This window comes from Mirounga angustirostris, unplaced genomic scaffold (assembly GCF_029215605.1).
Source record: "Mirounga angustirostris isolate CCGP_5_RB_7025 unplaced genomic scaffold, mMirAng1.0.hap1 SCAF_6, whole genome shotgun sequence".
Classification (NCBI taxonomy): domain Eukaryota; kingdom Metazoa; phylum Chordata; class Mammalia; order Carnivora; family Phocidae; genus Mirounga; species Mirounga angustirostris.
The window spans coordinates 68,348,381-68,366,051 of NW_026991714.1; the positions used below are offsets into that span (position 1 = coordinate 68,348,381).

The window sequence follows — 17,671 nt, forward strand, 5'->3', positions numbered from 1 at the left end:
TAATGAAAGCGGTTCTATGCGCAGTACGTCCCGTGGCTTCTAGCTGGGCGACGGGGCAAGTGATGGAGACGTGGCTCCTGGACCCCAGACTCTCACAGCTGGCCGTGGGGAGCCTGGCCCTCCTCCCTGGCAGCGGCTGCGAGGGACAGAAATCTCTGGATGCAGGAGAGCCCGGGCGGCCCTGGCGGGGGGAGGGGGGCCTGTGGGGAGGGGGTGGGGGGCTGCCGTGGAGCTCACGGAGGATGGGCAGCCAGGGTGGGAAACCACTGCTAATCGCACACCCCACACTCTGCACAAGTTCCCGAGCTTTTCATCCCTCTGCAGGAAAAACTCTGTTGCCTTTAGCTGACAAAAACGTCCCCGACCTGCCAAGGAGGTGGAGGTCGTTCTCAAGGTCAGCTGTCCGCGCCACAGCGTTCCTGTGCGTGCGGCTAACGTGGCCAACATGGCGAGCACGGTCACTGACCAGGGCACAGCGTGGCCAGGCAACTCCCATGCATGCACTCCTTGCATTCGGACTCCACTTCTGGCCAGAGTCGTCCTTGACCCCCACCTGCGTCTTCCAGAACCCGGGATGCCTGAGGGGAGGCTGCGGTCACTCACTTGGCGTAGGCCTTCTCCAGCAGTGCGCTCCAGAACTCTCTGCCCTCCGCGGAGTGCACGAACAGTAGCTCTCCGTCCTTGGTGGGCAGCCTGTCGTCCACGACCACGTCCACCCACTCGCCATACTGCCAGAACTGTGGGGCAGGGGACACGGGGAGGGCTGGGGGAGGAGCCGGCGGCCGCACGGGAACCCCCGGCCTCCGTGGGCCCATCCTGGGAGGAGACGCTCCCACCCCTCCTCCGACTGGCCGGTGCTCACTGAGAAGCTGAGGGCAGAGGCACCTGTCCTTCCCTCCAAGCGCACACCCACGTCTCAAGCACTCTGCCCGAGTCTCTGTCTCTCAAGAATACTACTTCTCATTTACCGGCGTGAAAGGTGAGCAGTACCTCACCATTTGTCTCAGACCCCCCAAAATAGGCTTTTCTAAACTTGGGAATGACCTGCTGAATGCCTGTACTCCCTCCCTCCTTGCCCGTCCCGAGAGGCTCCCCGCTGCTATCCTGGCAGGGTCCCCCATCAGGGGCAGGCCAGGGAGCTTCCTGCAGCCTCTCCGAGTCCTCGGCAGAACGGCACGGTCCTAAGAGTCTGCAAACCCCAGGGTCTGATATACTTGGCCAAGACAGGGGACCTGTTCTAGCCTCTGGGACCTGTTCCTAGCTCCTAGGACCTGTTCTTAGCCACCCCCCCCCCAGGAACTCTTCTAGCCCCCAGGACCTATTCTTGGACCCCCAGGTTCTGCCCTTGGCCCCCAGGACCTGCCCTTACCCCCCCAGGACCTGCCCTTATCCCCCCAGGACCTGTCCTTACCCTCCCAGACCTGTCCCTGGCCCCCCAGGACCTGTCCCAGCCCCCACAGGAGCTGTCCCTGGCCCCCCCAGGACCTGTCCTAACCCCCCCAGGACCTGTCCCTGGCTTCCCAGGACCTGTCCATAGCCCCCCAGGTCCTGCCCTTGGCCCCCCAGGACCCATCCTTACCCCCCCAGGACCCGTCCCTGGCCCCCAAGGCCCTGTCCCTCGTCCCCCAGGTCCTGTCCCTGGCCCCCCAGGACCTGTCCTTAACCCCGCAGGACCTGTCCTTGGCCCCCCAGGACCTGTTCTAGCCCCCACAGGAGCTGTCCCTGACCCCCCAGGACCCGCTGGGGAGAAGCCGGAGCCGACACGACGTTACCTGGAAGTGGAAGATCCCCGCATAGCTGTCCTGGAAGCTCTGCTCTAGGGGCACGACGCGAGCCAGGACCTCTTCACTCAAGGTGAGGGAGGCAATGGCCGCCAGTAGCCAGCAGTCACCTGCAAACACAGCACGCAGCTCCAAGCAGGGGTCTCACCTTGTCCTGCCGCGGGTGCTGGAAGCTGAGGATAAGCCCCCGCACGATGGGCGGGTCGGAGGGCTGGTGACATCTTTAGTGCGGGGGGGGGGGGGGACCTGCTCGGAGGCGGGAGGATCCACTCTTGGGAAGACCCGTGAGAGCCGCGCTGTCCTCCCGGCCCGGCCACCCACCTGGCCCACGGAGGGCGCAGCAGGAATGACGAGGCGCCCACGCTTCTGGGAGTGCGGGGTGTGCAGGTGAGCTCAGGCGAGCTGGGGACCAGAGGACGTGGCAGCGCGGGTGGGACGCGGTCAGTGGGAGGAGGGTGCAGAGGCCGCCGGCAGGCCCCACGTAGGTTGTCCTGTGCGTCCCGCAAGGGACAAGCACGGGTCCCAGGGTCAGAGACGGCAGGTGGCCGGGCTGCCCCCCAGGGGCGAGGGCACATGGACGGTCCCTTCTGGGGGTGGGAGGGCACCGTGCAGGGGCACAAGAACCCGGTCGGACGGGCCCCTCCCTGAGCTGCCGTGTCTCCTGCGGCTCACGGGTGGCTGAGCTGTAAAGTATGTAAAGCACTCACACGCCCGTGGCAGGTGACCAGCATCTTACGTGGTCAGAAGCGAGCCACTGTCAGCAACAGCGCATCGAGGGGGCTCACGTTCACCTCTAAGGGCCGGGGCCCGACTGAGGCTCCCGGGGGAGGCCGAGGACCTCGAGTTCGTGCTAAAGGGGCGTGCGCTTTCCCATCACCTCCCACGGCACTAACAGGAAACAGCCTTGGAGGGGCTAGTTTGCATTGTTGGATTTATGTTTACTGAGGACAGGGCTCCTGAAGATGCTACTGAAGGTCACCGAGTTCTTCTGGATTCCGGTGACTACTTAGCATCCTGACGGGTGGCGTGCATGCAGCTCTCTGAGGCCCGTGTGGGGCAGCTCTGCAGGGCGCCACCTGGAACCCGATGCAGGCAAACGAATCCCCTCGATCCTTCACCTGGGTGGGTGCAGGGGTGCTGGGGGCGCAGCTGTGGCTTTCTGCTCGCCTCCGGGAACCCTCTGAGAAACCAGCTGCCCGCACACTCGGTCTGTGAGGTTTCAGTTCCAGAGGCAGGCCTGTGGTCACCCAGGCATCACATTCCCCGGCCTGCAGTGGTCGGCCTGGACAAGGTTTTGTGGTCCAGCCAGAGCCCGTGAGGTGCCACGAGAACTTTACAGGGGCCCTGCTGCCGTGGGAGGGGCAGCCTGCCTGAGAACGGGGCCATCTTGAAGGAAGAGGGGCTGGGAGATGGAAGGAGTTTAGAAACCAGGTCCTGCTGGCATCACTGGAGACCCCGAACCAAGCCCTACCTGCAGCCTGATCTGCCTTGGACTTTTCTGCCACGTGACGTGATGACCTCAGTCTCCCTGAGTGCTAGGGTAGCATGGGCAACAGCTCTCACTTGCTGAGACCCTCCGATGTGCCAGCCACTCTCCTGGGAGCTTCGGGTCATTACCTCATCTACTCCCCCCAGCGCTCCATCAGGAGCATGACCGTCCCTGCGTTGGAGTGGAGCAGACATGGCTCAGGAGGTTAAATGCCGGGCCAACGATTAAATAGCTACAAGGCAGTTTAACAGTGTGATGTTTCTGTCCGCCAGATCCCAGAGACAACCTTTTGGGTCAAGTAGGCTTTGACAGGAACCAAAGTAGAGACCTTTGGCGTGTTGAGAATACGGAGCTTGCAAAGAAACCTGGCGGTGGGAGTCTTTAGCTCTCAGGGGGCAGGAGCCGAGGAGTCCCCCAGCTGGGGGGGATGGAAGTCTACTCAGAGGGGCTTCCCCGTGCTGAGCCCACATGCTGCCTGGTCAATAAAACAGACGATCTTCCGGCCGTTTCTGAGCATCACGCTCTCCCGCGTGGACCGTATCATACTGTCCCGCCTGCAGGACAGGCCCACCACGTGTCTATTGTTCCTGGGCTCACGAGATCCCCTTTCCAATCCTCTCCTCCTCCCCTGACCTTGGATCCTCTCGTGGCTTTGGTCCTTCTCTGGAAGCCTGGAGATGCCTGTGATTCTTCCTCTTCTTGAGCGATTCAAGATTTTCTGGGCATCTTGCAAAGTGCTTGGATTTGGGTCAACACGTGGAGGAGGACAGGCTTGTGGACAAAGTGGTTCAACTGTAGGATCCCAGAGACAGAGTCCTGAAGCCAGAACCCCACAGCTGCTGTGCGGCCCCAGGAAGCTGTGAGCACCCTGGGAAGAGCCGCTCGGGGTGAAGGGACTGCAGCAGCAGTGGGTCCCTCGGACCTCCCCCCCGTTCAGTCTCCCGGGGTCCCAGGAGCCGGTGCTTTAACATGACGCATGTGTGTCCTGCTCTGTGGTCTCAAGACGTCACGGCTGTTCCCAGGATGTGACCGGGTGCAGGAGGGATGGGGCTCTTGTTTATCGTGGGCCATACATCTAGGTCAGCGCTGGCCCCACACCCAGCGCAGACGATTGCTCACCACCAGACCCAGAGGCTCCTGCCACATTCTGGAAATCAGTGGCCGTGTTCCGTGCCTTCCAGTTTTCTTCCTTCAGCGATGCCCCCGCACCCCCTGCCCTGTGCAGAGCTGTCCCACCCTAACTGGTTTCCTCTGAAAGGGCGTGTCATCCTAGAATGCCTCTGGATGATGGCACTGTGGCTTTAAGCAGTCGAGTGACTTGCTTGAGGTCAGGTATCCTGAAGGGGCAGCGCAGGCGGCGGAATCCGGGTCTGCCCTGAGCCATAGTGGGCAGGCAGTGTGTGCACAATGCTCTGCAGTTTGCAAAAAGCATGTTGCACAGTTATCTGTAACCCTTACGACACGATCACCCGGGCTGTCGTTGCTTCTGTGGACTGAGTAAATGGAAGCTCAGAGGGCACGCAGGCCAGAGGTGATCTGGTCTCCCAAGCAAATCCTCTAAATCAAGTCCTGGGCTTTGTTTAAAAACCGAACCTTGCTAGAGATTGACCCCACTAGGAATATCCAACTGCAATCCACGCTTAAAACGGAGGGGTAACACGCCGGCAGCTTCCTGAAATCCTACACTGTATCTGAACTCCCTCAGGCCATGGCTCATGGGACAGTAAAACTTGCCACCCGTCGGACGCACCGTGACTCACTGGGACGGCAGGACGTCAGCCTGTTGTCACACCGTCAAGACAGGGGCACCAAGAGCACAGCAGACAAGAGGGAACAAGACTCAGAGCGTTTTACAGCCGAAGACTCAAAACGTTTCCCGTCAGCGCTCCAAGCTGTGGGGCTGAAGGTTGGGAGGCCCCTGGAAGAGTGCGCAGATGCCTAATAAGGTAAAAGCGTCGGAAATCCTGTTTTACACTCGGATTCCTAACTCTCCCTCACACGGCCCACCTTGTTTCCTTACTTCCCCCGCTCCTGTGAGCGTTCTCAGCATCAGGGACTAGAATAGTGACATCATGGGGACTCACGACACGGCAGGTCCCTGGGCTTTACCAAGATCGTCCTCTCGTTTCGTCACAGAACAAACAGGCAGGTGCTGTCGGCCTCTGTCACAGCAGTGGACAGGAGGCCGAGGGAGGCTGGTGGCCTCCCGAAGTCCCCGTAACGAGCCACTGTCAGGTGGGTCTGAGCAAAGCTTTTAACGTGTGACCCACATGGTCTCCTTTGCGAACAGGTGCCAATTTCCAAGGCATCTAACTCACAGGATGTTGTCGTGGGGACTTCTGTCCTTGAGGGGGGACCTGATTGTCTCCGTGTCTGGCTGCATGGTGCTCACTAGCACATGGATGCCACGTCCGTGTGGGGCCTTCTCCTCCCTGGGAAACCTGTCCCACAACCTCCCGTTGCAGCCTCGGATCCTCTGTCCTCCCCATCAAGGTCAGCCTCTCCCTTCCCCCAAATGATTCACAACCGCCCTTCTCCTCTGGACAGTCCTGCAGGGACTTAACTCCTGCAGAGGTGAGGTGGGTGGAGAAGTCCTGGGAACCTCCCCCAGGCAGAGCCTGTTTGGGTCAGTGGCATCAGGATCTGGGCACAACCAGCTGGCTGGGTCAGGACAGGTGAGATGGCAATGCACCTGTCCACTGCTCTACTGGTTTAGCCCCAGGAAAGCCTGCAAGGGTGTCTTTCAGTGACAAGGACTGTCTAGGAAAGCTGCCATACAGATGGGCTTGGAAAGATGCAGATGTGTAGTTCTATAGGTTATTTATTTATTTATAGGATTTTTTATGTATTTATTTGACAGAGAGAGACAGCGAGAGCAGGAACACAAGCAGGGGGAGTGGGAGAAGGAGAAGCAGCCTTCTGGCTGAGCAGGGAGCCCGACGTGGGGCTCGATCCCAGGACCCTGGGATCATGACCTGAGCCAAAGGCAGACGCTTAACGACTGAGCCACCCAGGCACCCTCTATAGGTTTTTTAATTACCTGTCTGCAAGAGAGAGGTGAGGGTGGGCGACCACCTGGACCATGCAGGACTGTCCCTGAGCAGTGCACCACAAAGCCCCTGTGGGGTGCAGAGTCTGCTTACACTCGGTCACCATTAATGAACTCGTCTTCACTTAGTCCATTTGTCTCAGAGCAGAGATGATGGTGGTGGGGACATGCGTGCCTCCCCACGTCCAGTGCACACCTTCATCCTGCCCTCTGCCCTGGGGCTGGCCTCCCTGGACGAAACTGTGGGCTCCCAGAGCCTCTGGCTGCTGGTGAGTTCGGCCAATGGGAGCCCTGGGGAGCACAGGAAGGGAGGAGGAGGGTGTGGTGAGAGTATTTCTTCCTGGGCTTGGCTTGAGCTGTGCCCCTTGACCCCGGGCACTGCTCCCTCGAGGTGGCATCTGGGCATGACCCACTTATGCCCAGTTCTTGAGTCCTGACACCAGCTCCACCTCCTAAATCAGGGCCTCTCCTGCCAGGGATCTGGTGCTACTTCCTCACCAGGTCACAGAAGGCTTCCAACACACAGTGTGTATGGCCAAGAGTGTTCAAGACTTGGCTGACTACAGTCTATCCCTCATCAGCTGTTCACCCTTAGCTAACTCCAAGGGTAACATCCTGCATGGAGAAGCTCGGATAATCATTTATCCCATTTAAAACGGGGCCCAGATTCTTGGCCAGAAAAAGTCATCATCATAAAAATGCCACTTCCTCTTAAGTCAGTCTGTAAACTTAATGCAATCCCAATAAAAAAGGTAAGAGGATTTTTTAAATTTGGAACTTAGCTGATGTAAAGTTTATAAGGAAAAATTAAATGTCAAGCATAGACAGAAGAAAGTCTGGGAAGGGAGTCTACCTTTATCCGGTATTAAAACAGGCATAAAGCCACAATTAATTAAAACCATACAGAACTTGTGCGTGAGAATACAGATCCATGGAGTAGAACAGAAAGTTCAGAATCATTCCAAACATAGGAATTTAGTGAAGATACACTATTCACATGTGGAATTGGAACAATGGAGTGGCCTTCTAGAAAATAATCAAGTTCTAGTTCATCTTGTCATAGGGATAAATTCTAAATGGAATAATGTTCATATTTTAGCATTTAACATTATATATTTAAGTATATATTCTAATATGTTATTTACATAATCCTACATAAATATGGTAAGTCTAGCCATTTGTTTTATTTATATTTTGATTGCCTATGTATTTATGCCATATATCTTAATTGTATCTTAGTATGTTAACATCATGATAACATTATAAATACAATGTTTTTACAAATTCACAGACATTCTGGAAGAGACGATGGGAGAATTCCAATATAATCTGAGTGGAGACAGGCTATGGAATTGTAACCTGGAAGCCATAAGCCTTTTAAATGATAAACTTAACTACATTATAGTATTAAAAAAAAAAGTCTACATGGTAAAAAAAAATCATAATTAACAAAATCAAACTAAAAAAAATAACAAGGAAAAATACTCAGATCCCAGACATTATATATAAACTTTTCTAGTAAATAAAGAAATGAGAGCTCCATAGAAAAATGGACAAAGATGTAAGCAGTTCATGGAAAAGGGAAAAACTAATGTCTCAAACATATTAGGAGCTCCTGGCCGGCTCAGTCGGAGGAGCATGCGGCTCTTGGTCTCAGGGTTGTGAGTTCGAGCTCCAAGTTGAGGGTAGAGAGCACTTAAAAAAAATTTTTTTTTTTAGGGTGCCTGGGTAGCTTAGTCATTAAGCATCTACCTTCAGCTCAGGTCATGATCTCAGGGTCCTGGGATCGAGCCCTGCATTGGGCTCTCTGCTCCTCCAGGAGCCTGCTTCTCCCTTTCCCACTCCCCCTGCTTGTGTTCCTGCTCTCGCTATGTCTCTCTCTGTCAAATAAATAAATAAATCTTTAAAAAAAAAAAAAAAAAAAAGAGCCGCAGGTGCTACCGACTGAGCCAGCCAGGCGCCTCCAGCTTTAGCATTTTTTTAGATCAAGCTTTCATTGCCCCTAGATTTAAAAATTAGCACAAAGGGCACTAAAAAACGTGGACTCATGCCCTGTCTTAGTCTCCCTCCCCGAGGCACCCACGCTCACTTCAGTTAGCCGATTCTTCTGAGATTCATCTCTGTATAAAACGAGCATTCTAGGGGCACCTGGGTTGCTCAGTCGTTAAGCGTCTGCCTTCGGCTCAGGTCATGATCCCAGGGTCCTGGGATCGAGCCCCGCATCAGGCTCCCTGCTCCGCAGGAAGCCTGCTTCTCCCTCTCCCACTCCCCCTGCTTGTGTTCCTGCTCTTGCTCTCTCTCTGTCAAATAAATAAATAAAACCTTAAAACAAAACAAAACGAGCATGCTAAACTGTTGGGTTTTGATTTATTGATTCTGGGCCTTATCTGAGGATTTCCTGTGATGATGGGTGAAAGTTCCATGTTTCCACGGGAAATGCAAAGTTAAGCAGGTCAAGAGTGGAGGCTTCCCAACAATGATCTGTGGTGGCTTCGGGGGGAGAGGGCACGATGTGCATATTTTCCACATACTTGACCCTGGAACCTTCTGGCATGCTTAGGAAGGGTGCACCTACTGCTGGCCTGTACAGAACCAGATCTTCCCTGGGGGGTGGGTGAGGCTCTTCCCTGGCCATCCCCCATTGGACCTAAATGCAGGGACCTCCTGTAGCAGCTGAGGTCCTTCTGACAGCATCTGTGGCTCTTTCTCTCCCTAGATTTCGATACCCTCTTCTTTCTGGATTGTCTTTTCTTTAAAACCCATGGTTTTTCTTCACAAGACATGGTTTCATTGTATGCACTGGGGGAGGGGTCAGGCCCCACTGAGGGGAGGCATAGTAAATTCTAGCACCTTCTGTCTACTTTGCCTGAAGCTCTGACTCCCCTGGACTCCCCTGTCCAGCACCCCAGACACGGGCAGGGACAAGGGTCAGAGCTGGGTCACCACAGGTCCTTGAACACCCGGGCTGCTGGCCATGCCCATCATTAAAGGAACAGACAAGGTTCTGCCCAGGGGTTCCTGAACCACCCACTGAAGGTCTGACTACAGGCTCCAGACTGGCTGTTCCCACATCCGGGTACCCCCCTCTTCCCCCCACCCCCAGCTGAACTCCTGCCCCTACTAGTCTGTTCTGGAAGACACTCAACTGATACAGGCCTGAGAGGCTGGGGGTGGAGTGGGGGGTGATTTTCTGCCCTGCTTCCTATCCTAAAAGCCCACCTGGGTATCCTAACAGCCATATGCTCAGTCAAGCATGAGCTGCCTATGCGAGCTTGCAACCCCCTTTCTCCAAAGACCCCACACTGCATCTCGACTTAATTCCCAGAGCAGAACACAGAGTCCTCACCCCACTCTGAGACCAGACCTCGAATGGGAACTCCAGAGAGCTACTGAGAGGCTGAACCAGGGTGGGGAACAGCTAGGAAGCCAGCATTATAGAAACCGCCCAGGGGAGGGTGTCCAGGGCCAAGACAGACTTGCCCTATCTTTCACTTAGGTCGGCACAGAGATCCCTCCCCTCCCCAGTGGGGACCTCGGGATCCCTGCAAGAGATGTGCCCACTCAAGGCTGCGTGCATGCCTGTTCCCTCCAAGAACTGCCCTCCCTGGGCCCACAGCCTGCCTGGAAGCCCTGCTCTCTCCCTCCCTCACGCCTGGACACACCTGTGCTGACTCCATCCTCTCTGGTTCCTGTCAGGTTCTGGGCTCCTGGTGGTCCTCTCTGTCCCCTTGGGCTGGGTTCAGCCTTCCAGCCAGGCCCCTAGGGATCGCCCTTCCTGCGCACCCTCCTCCCTGGAGCCACATTGTCCCAGGCGCCCTCTCTGCCAACATGGAGCCAGGAGCAGGTGCAGAACCCGGGGAGCGCCAGTCTCGCGGCTGAGAGCCTTGGGTGCCTAGCGAGTACACAGAACAGGCGGGTGCCCGAGGGTCCAGTAGGGCTGGGGTTGATGTGTTCACTCACCAAGGCAGGCTCCCAGGGGTGGGGCTGGCCATTCCCCAGCTGCTAGGCCGGCCTTCAGTAAGCCCCAGACCACAAGGGGAAGGCCTCCTGCACAGACCTGGGAGGCCGGACCAGAGGCGGGTGGGAAGGAGCACAGGATGTGTGCTAAGACCTGGGTTTGGATCCTGATCCTGCTGGTGATGGGTGCACCTGGATACATTTCTGAACTTCTCTGACCTCACATTTTCTTAGCTATGGTAGTCAGAAGGTTGTTAGGATCTGATGCAAAAGGAAAACTAGGGGTACCCGGATGGGCTTTAGAGATGTGGAACCCCACACCTTCTGTGCAAGTTCTGCATGAATGTAAACATGTGTTTTTCTAGGGAAGGAGTCAGGGGAGAAAGCTGGGACCCAGGACAGCAAAGTCTCAGGCTGTGGTGTGTGGTCCCAGAAAGGATGAGACCAGACAATGGGGGCATGTGAGGAGGGGGAGCCACATAGGAAAGGATGGGGGGCCAAGGGTCCCTCACAGGACACAAGGCAAGAGGGCCCTTTAAGGGCACAAGCGCCCTGCCTCCTCCCCCTGCAGGTGGACCACCTTCTCCCTGCGTGTCTTGCTGTGGGTTTTTGCACGGAATTTTATCTATGAATTTTGTGTCTAAGGCAGAGAGATCTCATGTATTAATTTATTCACTCAACGACTACTGAGTGACCTTCTCTCTGCCCCCTCCCCCCCCGGGCACCTGCTGGGATCACTAGGCCCCTTGTGCTCATGGGCCCCAGGGAATCCCCTCCAAGTCCAGACCTGCCTCTCCCTTCTGACTTGCTTGGGAAAAGGAGGATTGGGTTGCAATTTGGGGTCATTAGGCACAGATGCCTTACCCTCTGGACTACCCTGACAAAAGTTTAAGTGTCTCTGACTGGGCTCACCCCCTCCTGGCTCCGGCCTGAGCACAAGGGGCGCACACAGCCTTCCCCACACAGCCCTCTGGGCGGCCTGATGAATGATTCCTTGAAGGCCCAGAACCCTCTTCTGAAAACGTGAATTCATACAGAGCCATGTCAGTAAATTTCCATGGCCGTGCTCCCCGGCCTCTCTGTGCGTCCTAAGTCAGCTCTGTGCAGGGGCCAAGGTCACCCAGGGCCCACTGCCAGGAGCGGGACAGGGCTGGTTTCCTAATATTTGCGGCTGTGGGAGCGGGGGAGCTTCCAAACGGGGAGCACAATGATATTCGTTGCGTGCTTCCGCCTGCCATCAGGGGCTTCGCTCCACAAACAGGAAAGTGAGGCAGAGAATCCAGGAGACGCTGGGCTTCTGTCCCCTCCCCAGGAGAGTGTGGTTGCCCGTGGTGGGTCCCAGAACGGAAGATCCGTGAGGGCAGGGCCCGTGTCACCGCCGAGCACGTGTCCCTGACTCGCCGCACACACAGCGTGTACACGCTTCAAATACACACGCTGAGAAAGCGCAGACAATGCATCGCCCAAGGCCGGCCCTGCCACTTCCTGGAAGCCCTCTGAGCTTCGGCACCCCCACTGTTGCTTCTCTCGGGGCCTGACGAGCCCCTGTGCCTGTGAGAGCCTCTGAGCACCCCCTCCTTGCACGGGCCCTAGCGGACACGGACACGAATCTTCTTCCCCCCGTCTGCTCTCTACTGCCTTGTTTGCTCCCTCTCCCCTCCATGCCTGGTGTGCGGGCTCCGGACAAGAGTGGCTCTTGCTCTCAGGCGCTTGGGCCAGTGTGAGGACAGGCAAGGGACCACGATCACAGGTGCTGGTGAGCCCTCAGCTTCAAGTCTGAACAGGGTGGGGAGCTGCAGGACGGGTGGGTAAGGGGGATGGGATAGGAGGGTAGGGGGCTGCAGGAAAAGTGGGGAGGGTAAAGGGGTGGGGTGCAGAAGGGGTGGGTAAGGGGGTGGATAGGAGGGTGGGGGCTACAAGTGGGGCAGGGGCTGCAGGAGGAGTAAGGGGGAGGAGGGCTGCAGGAGGGGTGGGTAAGGGGGTGGGTTAGGAGGGCAGGGGGCTAGGGGAGATGGGCTTGAACCGGTCCTGAGGAGCAGGTGGAGGGGAGGAGCCCTTGCAGGGCTAGGGAAGGGTGGGTGGGGACACCTGAGCAGTGTAGGGATGGCCCAGTCCCAGAGGAGCAGGGAGCAGGCACAGGTGGGGCAGGGCTCCGAGTGAGCGGAAGGTGAGGTAGAAGAGATTAGACTAGACTCTGCCAGTTTAGGGAGGGTGCTCAGCCTCTCCCCTTCTGCACCAGATCCTCTAGACCCAATAAAATGCTTATACTTTCCAGAAGAGGCCATTTCCCACGGGAGAGTGCTAACTCTGCCTGGACACCTGCCCTCCACCTCATTCCTTGGTCACCCTCGGGGACTCAGTCCCAGCCCTTGGGGGGCAGGCTCTCCCCCTACCATGTCCCCAGACTGCACCGGTGAGCCCAGCCAGCTGAGTGCCCCACTACCCTGCATACTGGGGGATCCCAGAGAACCCAGCCACCCAACCATGACGGGCTAGTATCCGAGCCTCCTTGGGTCACCACTGGTGAAGGACAAGGCCATCATTCCAAGGGGAGGAAGCATGGCATCTTCCAGAAATGGCAGCCACAGTATTTCTGGGGTCACATGCTCTTCTAGAACCCGGGCCGGCCTCTGAGTGTCTCAGTGGATAGGGTTCGGCAGAAGGGGTGCCGCGTGACCCTTGAAGCTAGGTCATAAAAGGTGAGGCAGCTTCCTGGGGTCTCTCCCTGGACAAGCGCCCAGAAGCTCAGCTCACTTGAGGCCTCCATGGAAGAGGCCACATGAGAGGCACAGGGACCCCGGGGCCCCTGCTGACCCGGCCTCCAGTCCAGGCTCCAAACAGGTGGGTGAGGGGCTTTCAGGTGACCCCAGCCCAGTGGCTGAAAGTGCGGGAGGGGCCCTGAGTCACGGGGCTGACCCCAGCCATCCTTCAAACCCGTGTAAGTGAACAGGAAAATCCTGTTATTTTGAGCCACTGATTTTGGGGGTGGGTTACAACGCTAGATACAGGTGTAGCGAGACAGGGACCTTCCTGGAATCTGCTCTCCTGAGATCTGGCCAGGAAGATGCACCTGCTGACTGTGATGGCCTGCCCCATTTGGGGGGGGGGGCACCAGCAGGAGGACGGCCAGCACGGAGGTGACGGTGTGGGGATGGCGCACAAGGCGCCCAGTCACTCTGCCGTCGCTGGGGCACCCCAGGGCCTGAGATGCAGTCCAAACGCCTGCCCCAGAAGGGGAGCACCTTCCAAGAAGCAGGGGCAGCCCGTCTTCTGCTGCAGAAACTCCCCAGGTGGGGGAAAGCTGGAGCTCCTCCCACAAGTTCAAACATCCCAGCAATGCACCCCAACTTTACAGGCTGGTTCCTCCCAACTGTGTGTGGGGGGGTACGGAGCCTTGTCAACTTGCCCATCATTTACCACCGTGGCTTCCTCCTTCAGGCTCCCTCCAGGCTCCCACCACCCTCCCCACCCTCTCCCCTGCACACCCCGGTGTTGGTGTTCAGTGATTTTCCACCAGGGGCGCTTTGCCACCAACTCCCCCACCCCAGGGGATCTTGGCAATGTGTGGAGGCATTTCTGACTGTCAAGTTTGGGTGGGGGCTGATGCATGCAGTGGCCAGGGGCCAGGAATGCCGCCGCCCGCCCTACAGCATGGAGGGTGGGAGGCCCTGCCCTGTGTTCAGTCTCGATGGCCCTGGTCTCACTGTGTTAGTGCCTTGCTCCTTTGCTCTCCGTGTGAAGCTACACAATTTCCAAACAGACCAGATGCTGAGGCTGGTTTGGGCACATCTGACCCCTCCTGACACACTGGTGTTTAATGGTCTCCAGCACAGGGGACAGGCCTAGGGAGCTTATGGAGGGAGGCCACTGGACCGGCTTTGGAAGGAAGGGGACAGAATCTCCGAGGGGCCAACCGGGGCCACCCCTGGGAGCTGCTGGGAGGGGCTTCTCCAGAAGATGCTCACACCCTGCCAGGGGCCCAGGCCTGTGGGATGGTGGCTGATGAGTCCCATGGGGCGTCCCTCCCATCACCCTTTCATGCCCCACAGCAGCCCAGAAAAGGGCACCCCCAAACCAGAATGCCCTCACACCCAATCACTGCTCATTTACATCCGAGGCTATGGGCGACGGGCCCCACCCCGCCCTGGTTAACACAAGCCTCCTTCCAGGAGCCAGCGGATGATCCAGACCATGTGTCCCTGCCCCTCCCTTCCCCTGCCTGAGTGGGGGCCCTACAAGGAAGGAGGGAGCTGAGGACGTGAGCCCTGACTCTGAACTTGCCTGGACCACTGGATGCTGGGAAGGGAGTCCCTGCCTGCAGCTGGGCCCTGGCTGGCCGGGGACCAGCAGGAAGCCACCTGGTGCTGGTTTCAGCTGCATTCCCCAGCTCCAGGGACTGGGGCTCAGTCAAACCCACGCCCTTTCTCCCCTGACCCCCGCCGCCTTCATCCACCCCACAGGAGGAGCCCCCAACCTCCTGAGTCCCTGAGGGCATCCGCAGTGTTGAACTGTGGACAAAAATCTCCCCATGGAGGGGGGCGTGAGGTGCAGGAGAGAAGACCCCAGTACAAAGTAGCCCCACAAGAATGAGCTCTGCACTCTGATCCAAACCGCCAGACAGACCGAGAAACCGAGTCATGCAGCTCCCCACCCGATGGGAAAGGGAGGACACAAGCGTCACCTTCGCTCCCACGCGCAGGCAGTAGGCGGGAGCTCGGGATAAAGGCACACTGCAGGCAGAGCGTGGGCCCCGCCGGTGGGGCTCAGGGGACTGCACGGGGCCCCTTGAGCTCTTCTCCGAACACCACCTCCTGTCCCTCTCCACAACTTCGGGGACTGCTGACCGCGAGGTCCAGAGCCCGGCCCGGCAGGTACCGGCGGCCGGCACCGCGCATGCGCGCACGCCCCAGGTGCACCTGACCCGCTCGCGGGAACAGCGCCGCCCACGGGCTGCACTCACGCCCCTCCCACGCGCCCGGCCGCCCGGAGCGGCACAGGTGCGTTCAGTTTCAGCCTCAGCCCTGCGGCAGGTGCTTCCCTTACGCCCAGTTCGCCGATGAGGCAACGGAGGCTTAAGGAGGACGGCGATCCGCCCAAAGCGAAGAGCCACGCGCCGCAGAGCCACGGCCACGCTCGGCCTGACGGACCCCCACGTCCCCCCTCTGGACCCTGCTGCTTACAGGTGTTCACGGATGCATGTGCCCAGCCTGGCTCGGGCGGAGACACAGGCCTGTGAGGACCATCCCAGCCCGGAGAGTAAGGGGCAGGAGGCTCGACCCCAGGGCGTCCCGGGCCGCTGCGCCGCCCCCCGCAGTGGCCACAACGCACATGTGGCTCGTGCTACCGTCCTGGAGTGCAGACACAGGCCACTTCCGTCCTGGTTAACGCACACCTGCCGGCCAGGCCGCCCCCCGCCGTGTGGACCCCCCTTCTCCTGGGGCTCCATCACCCGTACTGCTGCTGGCCAGCGCCTCGCCAGCCCCCCTGCGGCTGACGCCGTTGGGGGGTGATCTGAGCAGGGCTCCCCAGACCTTGGAGCCGGGACATGAGCTGAGCCCCTTGCGGGGTGGGGATGGGGGTGCAAGAAGCTGGCGGGGGGGGGGGGGTTCCTGCCAGCAGAAGGTAGCATATTTTTGGAGTAACAGAATGTCAGAAGTAGTGGGATCTTAGGAAAATCTGATCCAACTCTCATCTCAGGGGCAGACACGGAAGGCCAGAAGGATGTGGCCTGGCTCTTGGCTCAGGGAGCCCCTGACAAGCGAAAAGCCAGTGTGATCAGAGGCCAATGGGGAGCAGGGGGAGCCCTGTAAACTCCTGGGCACCCCGGGGGCTTCAGATGTAAATGTATGCAACAGTGGTGGGGGGGGTTCTTTTGGGGGAGAATTCCCGCTGCCCCTGCTCTCTGGGGTCCCGAGGTCAGGAAGCCTGCTGTGTGCTGACCAAGGCTGGGGCAGCCAGGGCAGGGCAGGGGCCTGGGGAAAACAGCAGGGTTAGCGCTCCAGCTGTCCCAGCTTCTGGGACTGTCCTAGGGCAGCAGGAAGGGACCTGGGAGCATGGCTGCAGCCTTCGGGGAACAAAGCTGGGGGGAGTATTTACAACTGGAAGGGAGGCTGGGAGGAAATGAGTCATAGCGGCCACACATCTGCTCCAGGAGCTGGAGATGCCCTGGGCGGGGGGGGGCAGTGAGGATGGGGCTGGCCGCGAAGCGATTATTGCAAAGAGAAGAGAATGTATTTACTTTCTCCACCAAACCAGCGGACACTTAATTTTCCATCCCTTTTTTAAAACTACACACACTATTTTTTTAAAGGCACCTGCACATTCCAAAATAGAGGGGCCTCCTACAAGAACCCTAAAATGCAAGAAGCATCGGAACTGCCACAGCCCAGAGGAGCCCATGCAGACACAACAGCCAAATATAACGTGGTCCCTGAGCGGGATGCTGGAGCAGAGCCAGGACACTAGGAACAGCTGAGGAAATTTCGATGATGCCGTATCAGTGCTGGGTCCTGAGCCATAATAAGAGCTCAGCGAGACGGGGAATCTGGGTGTGGGGTAGGTGGGGTTCTCTGTATTGTCCTCTCAGTTCTTCCGTAAATCTAAGACTGTGCCACAAAATAAAGTCTATTAACATTTCAAAAGGCACCTACCATAAAAATGACTTTTTAAAAAAATTATAATGTAAATCATCTAAAATTATTTACAGGGGCGCCTAGGTGGCTCAGTCAGTTAAGTGTCCCTGATTCTTGGTTTTGGCTCAGGTCATGATCTCAGGGTCGTGAGACTGAGTCCTGTGTGGGGCTCCACACTCAGTGTGGAGTCTGCTTGGGATTCTCTCTCTACCTCTGCCCCTCCCCCTTGCTCGTGCATATGCTCTCTCTCTCTCTCCAATAAATAAGTATCTTTAAAAAATAAATAAAGATTATTTACAACACTTATTAGTAGTTAAATTCTGGGTGAGTCAGGTTGGATGCAGATTTTCAACTGTGCGGGGCATCAGCGCCCCTAACCCCCGTGTGACTCCAGGGTCAACTGTAGTGTCATTATTCCCATTTACAGAAGAGGAAACTGAGTCTCAGCTTGGGTAACCTGCCCCAGGACCCCCAGGCTGATCTGGTGGAGGGAGCAGGTGCTTCTCCAGCGGGCCGGGCTGTGGCGAGCACACCTGTAGCCAACACCGCCTAGTAGGTGCTCTGGGGACCCAGGTGCCTCTTGGGTGTGGAGGCAGGGTGACCGCCCCAGGGGCCTGGAGAATATCCTCCAGGTGACAATGACACAGGCTGTGCCTTTCAAGAGCTCTGACAGCTGCTGGTGGCCTCGAGCCATCCCCTGGGGGCCCTGGGGTGGTGTTGGGGGGTGAGACCAGCCTGGGGAGAGCAGAGAGAGCTATGGGGG

At 57.7% G+C, this 17,671-nt stretch overlaps 1 protein-coding gene across 2 annotated transcripts in view; it reads right to left on the reverse strand.

The window, feature by feature from the left end:
• The window catches only part of CAPN2 (calpain 2), a 40,562-nt gene that overhangs the window by 15,631 nt on the left and 7,260 nt on the right, over window positions 1-17,671 (reverse strand). For both annotated transcript variants that reach the window (XM_054508136.2, XM_045877676.3), the window contains exons 3-4: window positions 1,773-1,891; window positions 604-737 (exon numbers count right to left, since the gene is read on the reverse strand). In XM_054508136.2, coding sequence (XP_054364111.1) covers window positions 604-737; window positions 1,773-1,891 — 253 coding nt within the window. The remainder of the gene's footprint in view (window positions 1-603; window positions 738-1,772; window positions 1,892-17,671) is intronic.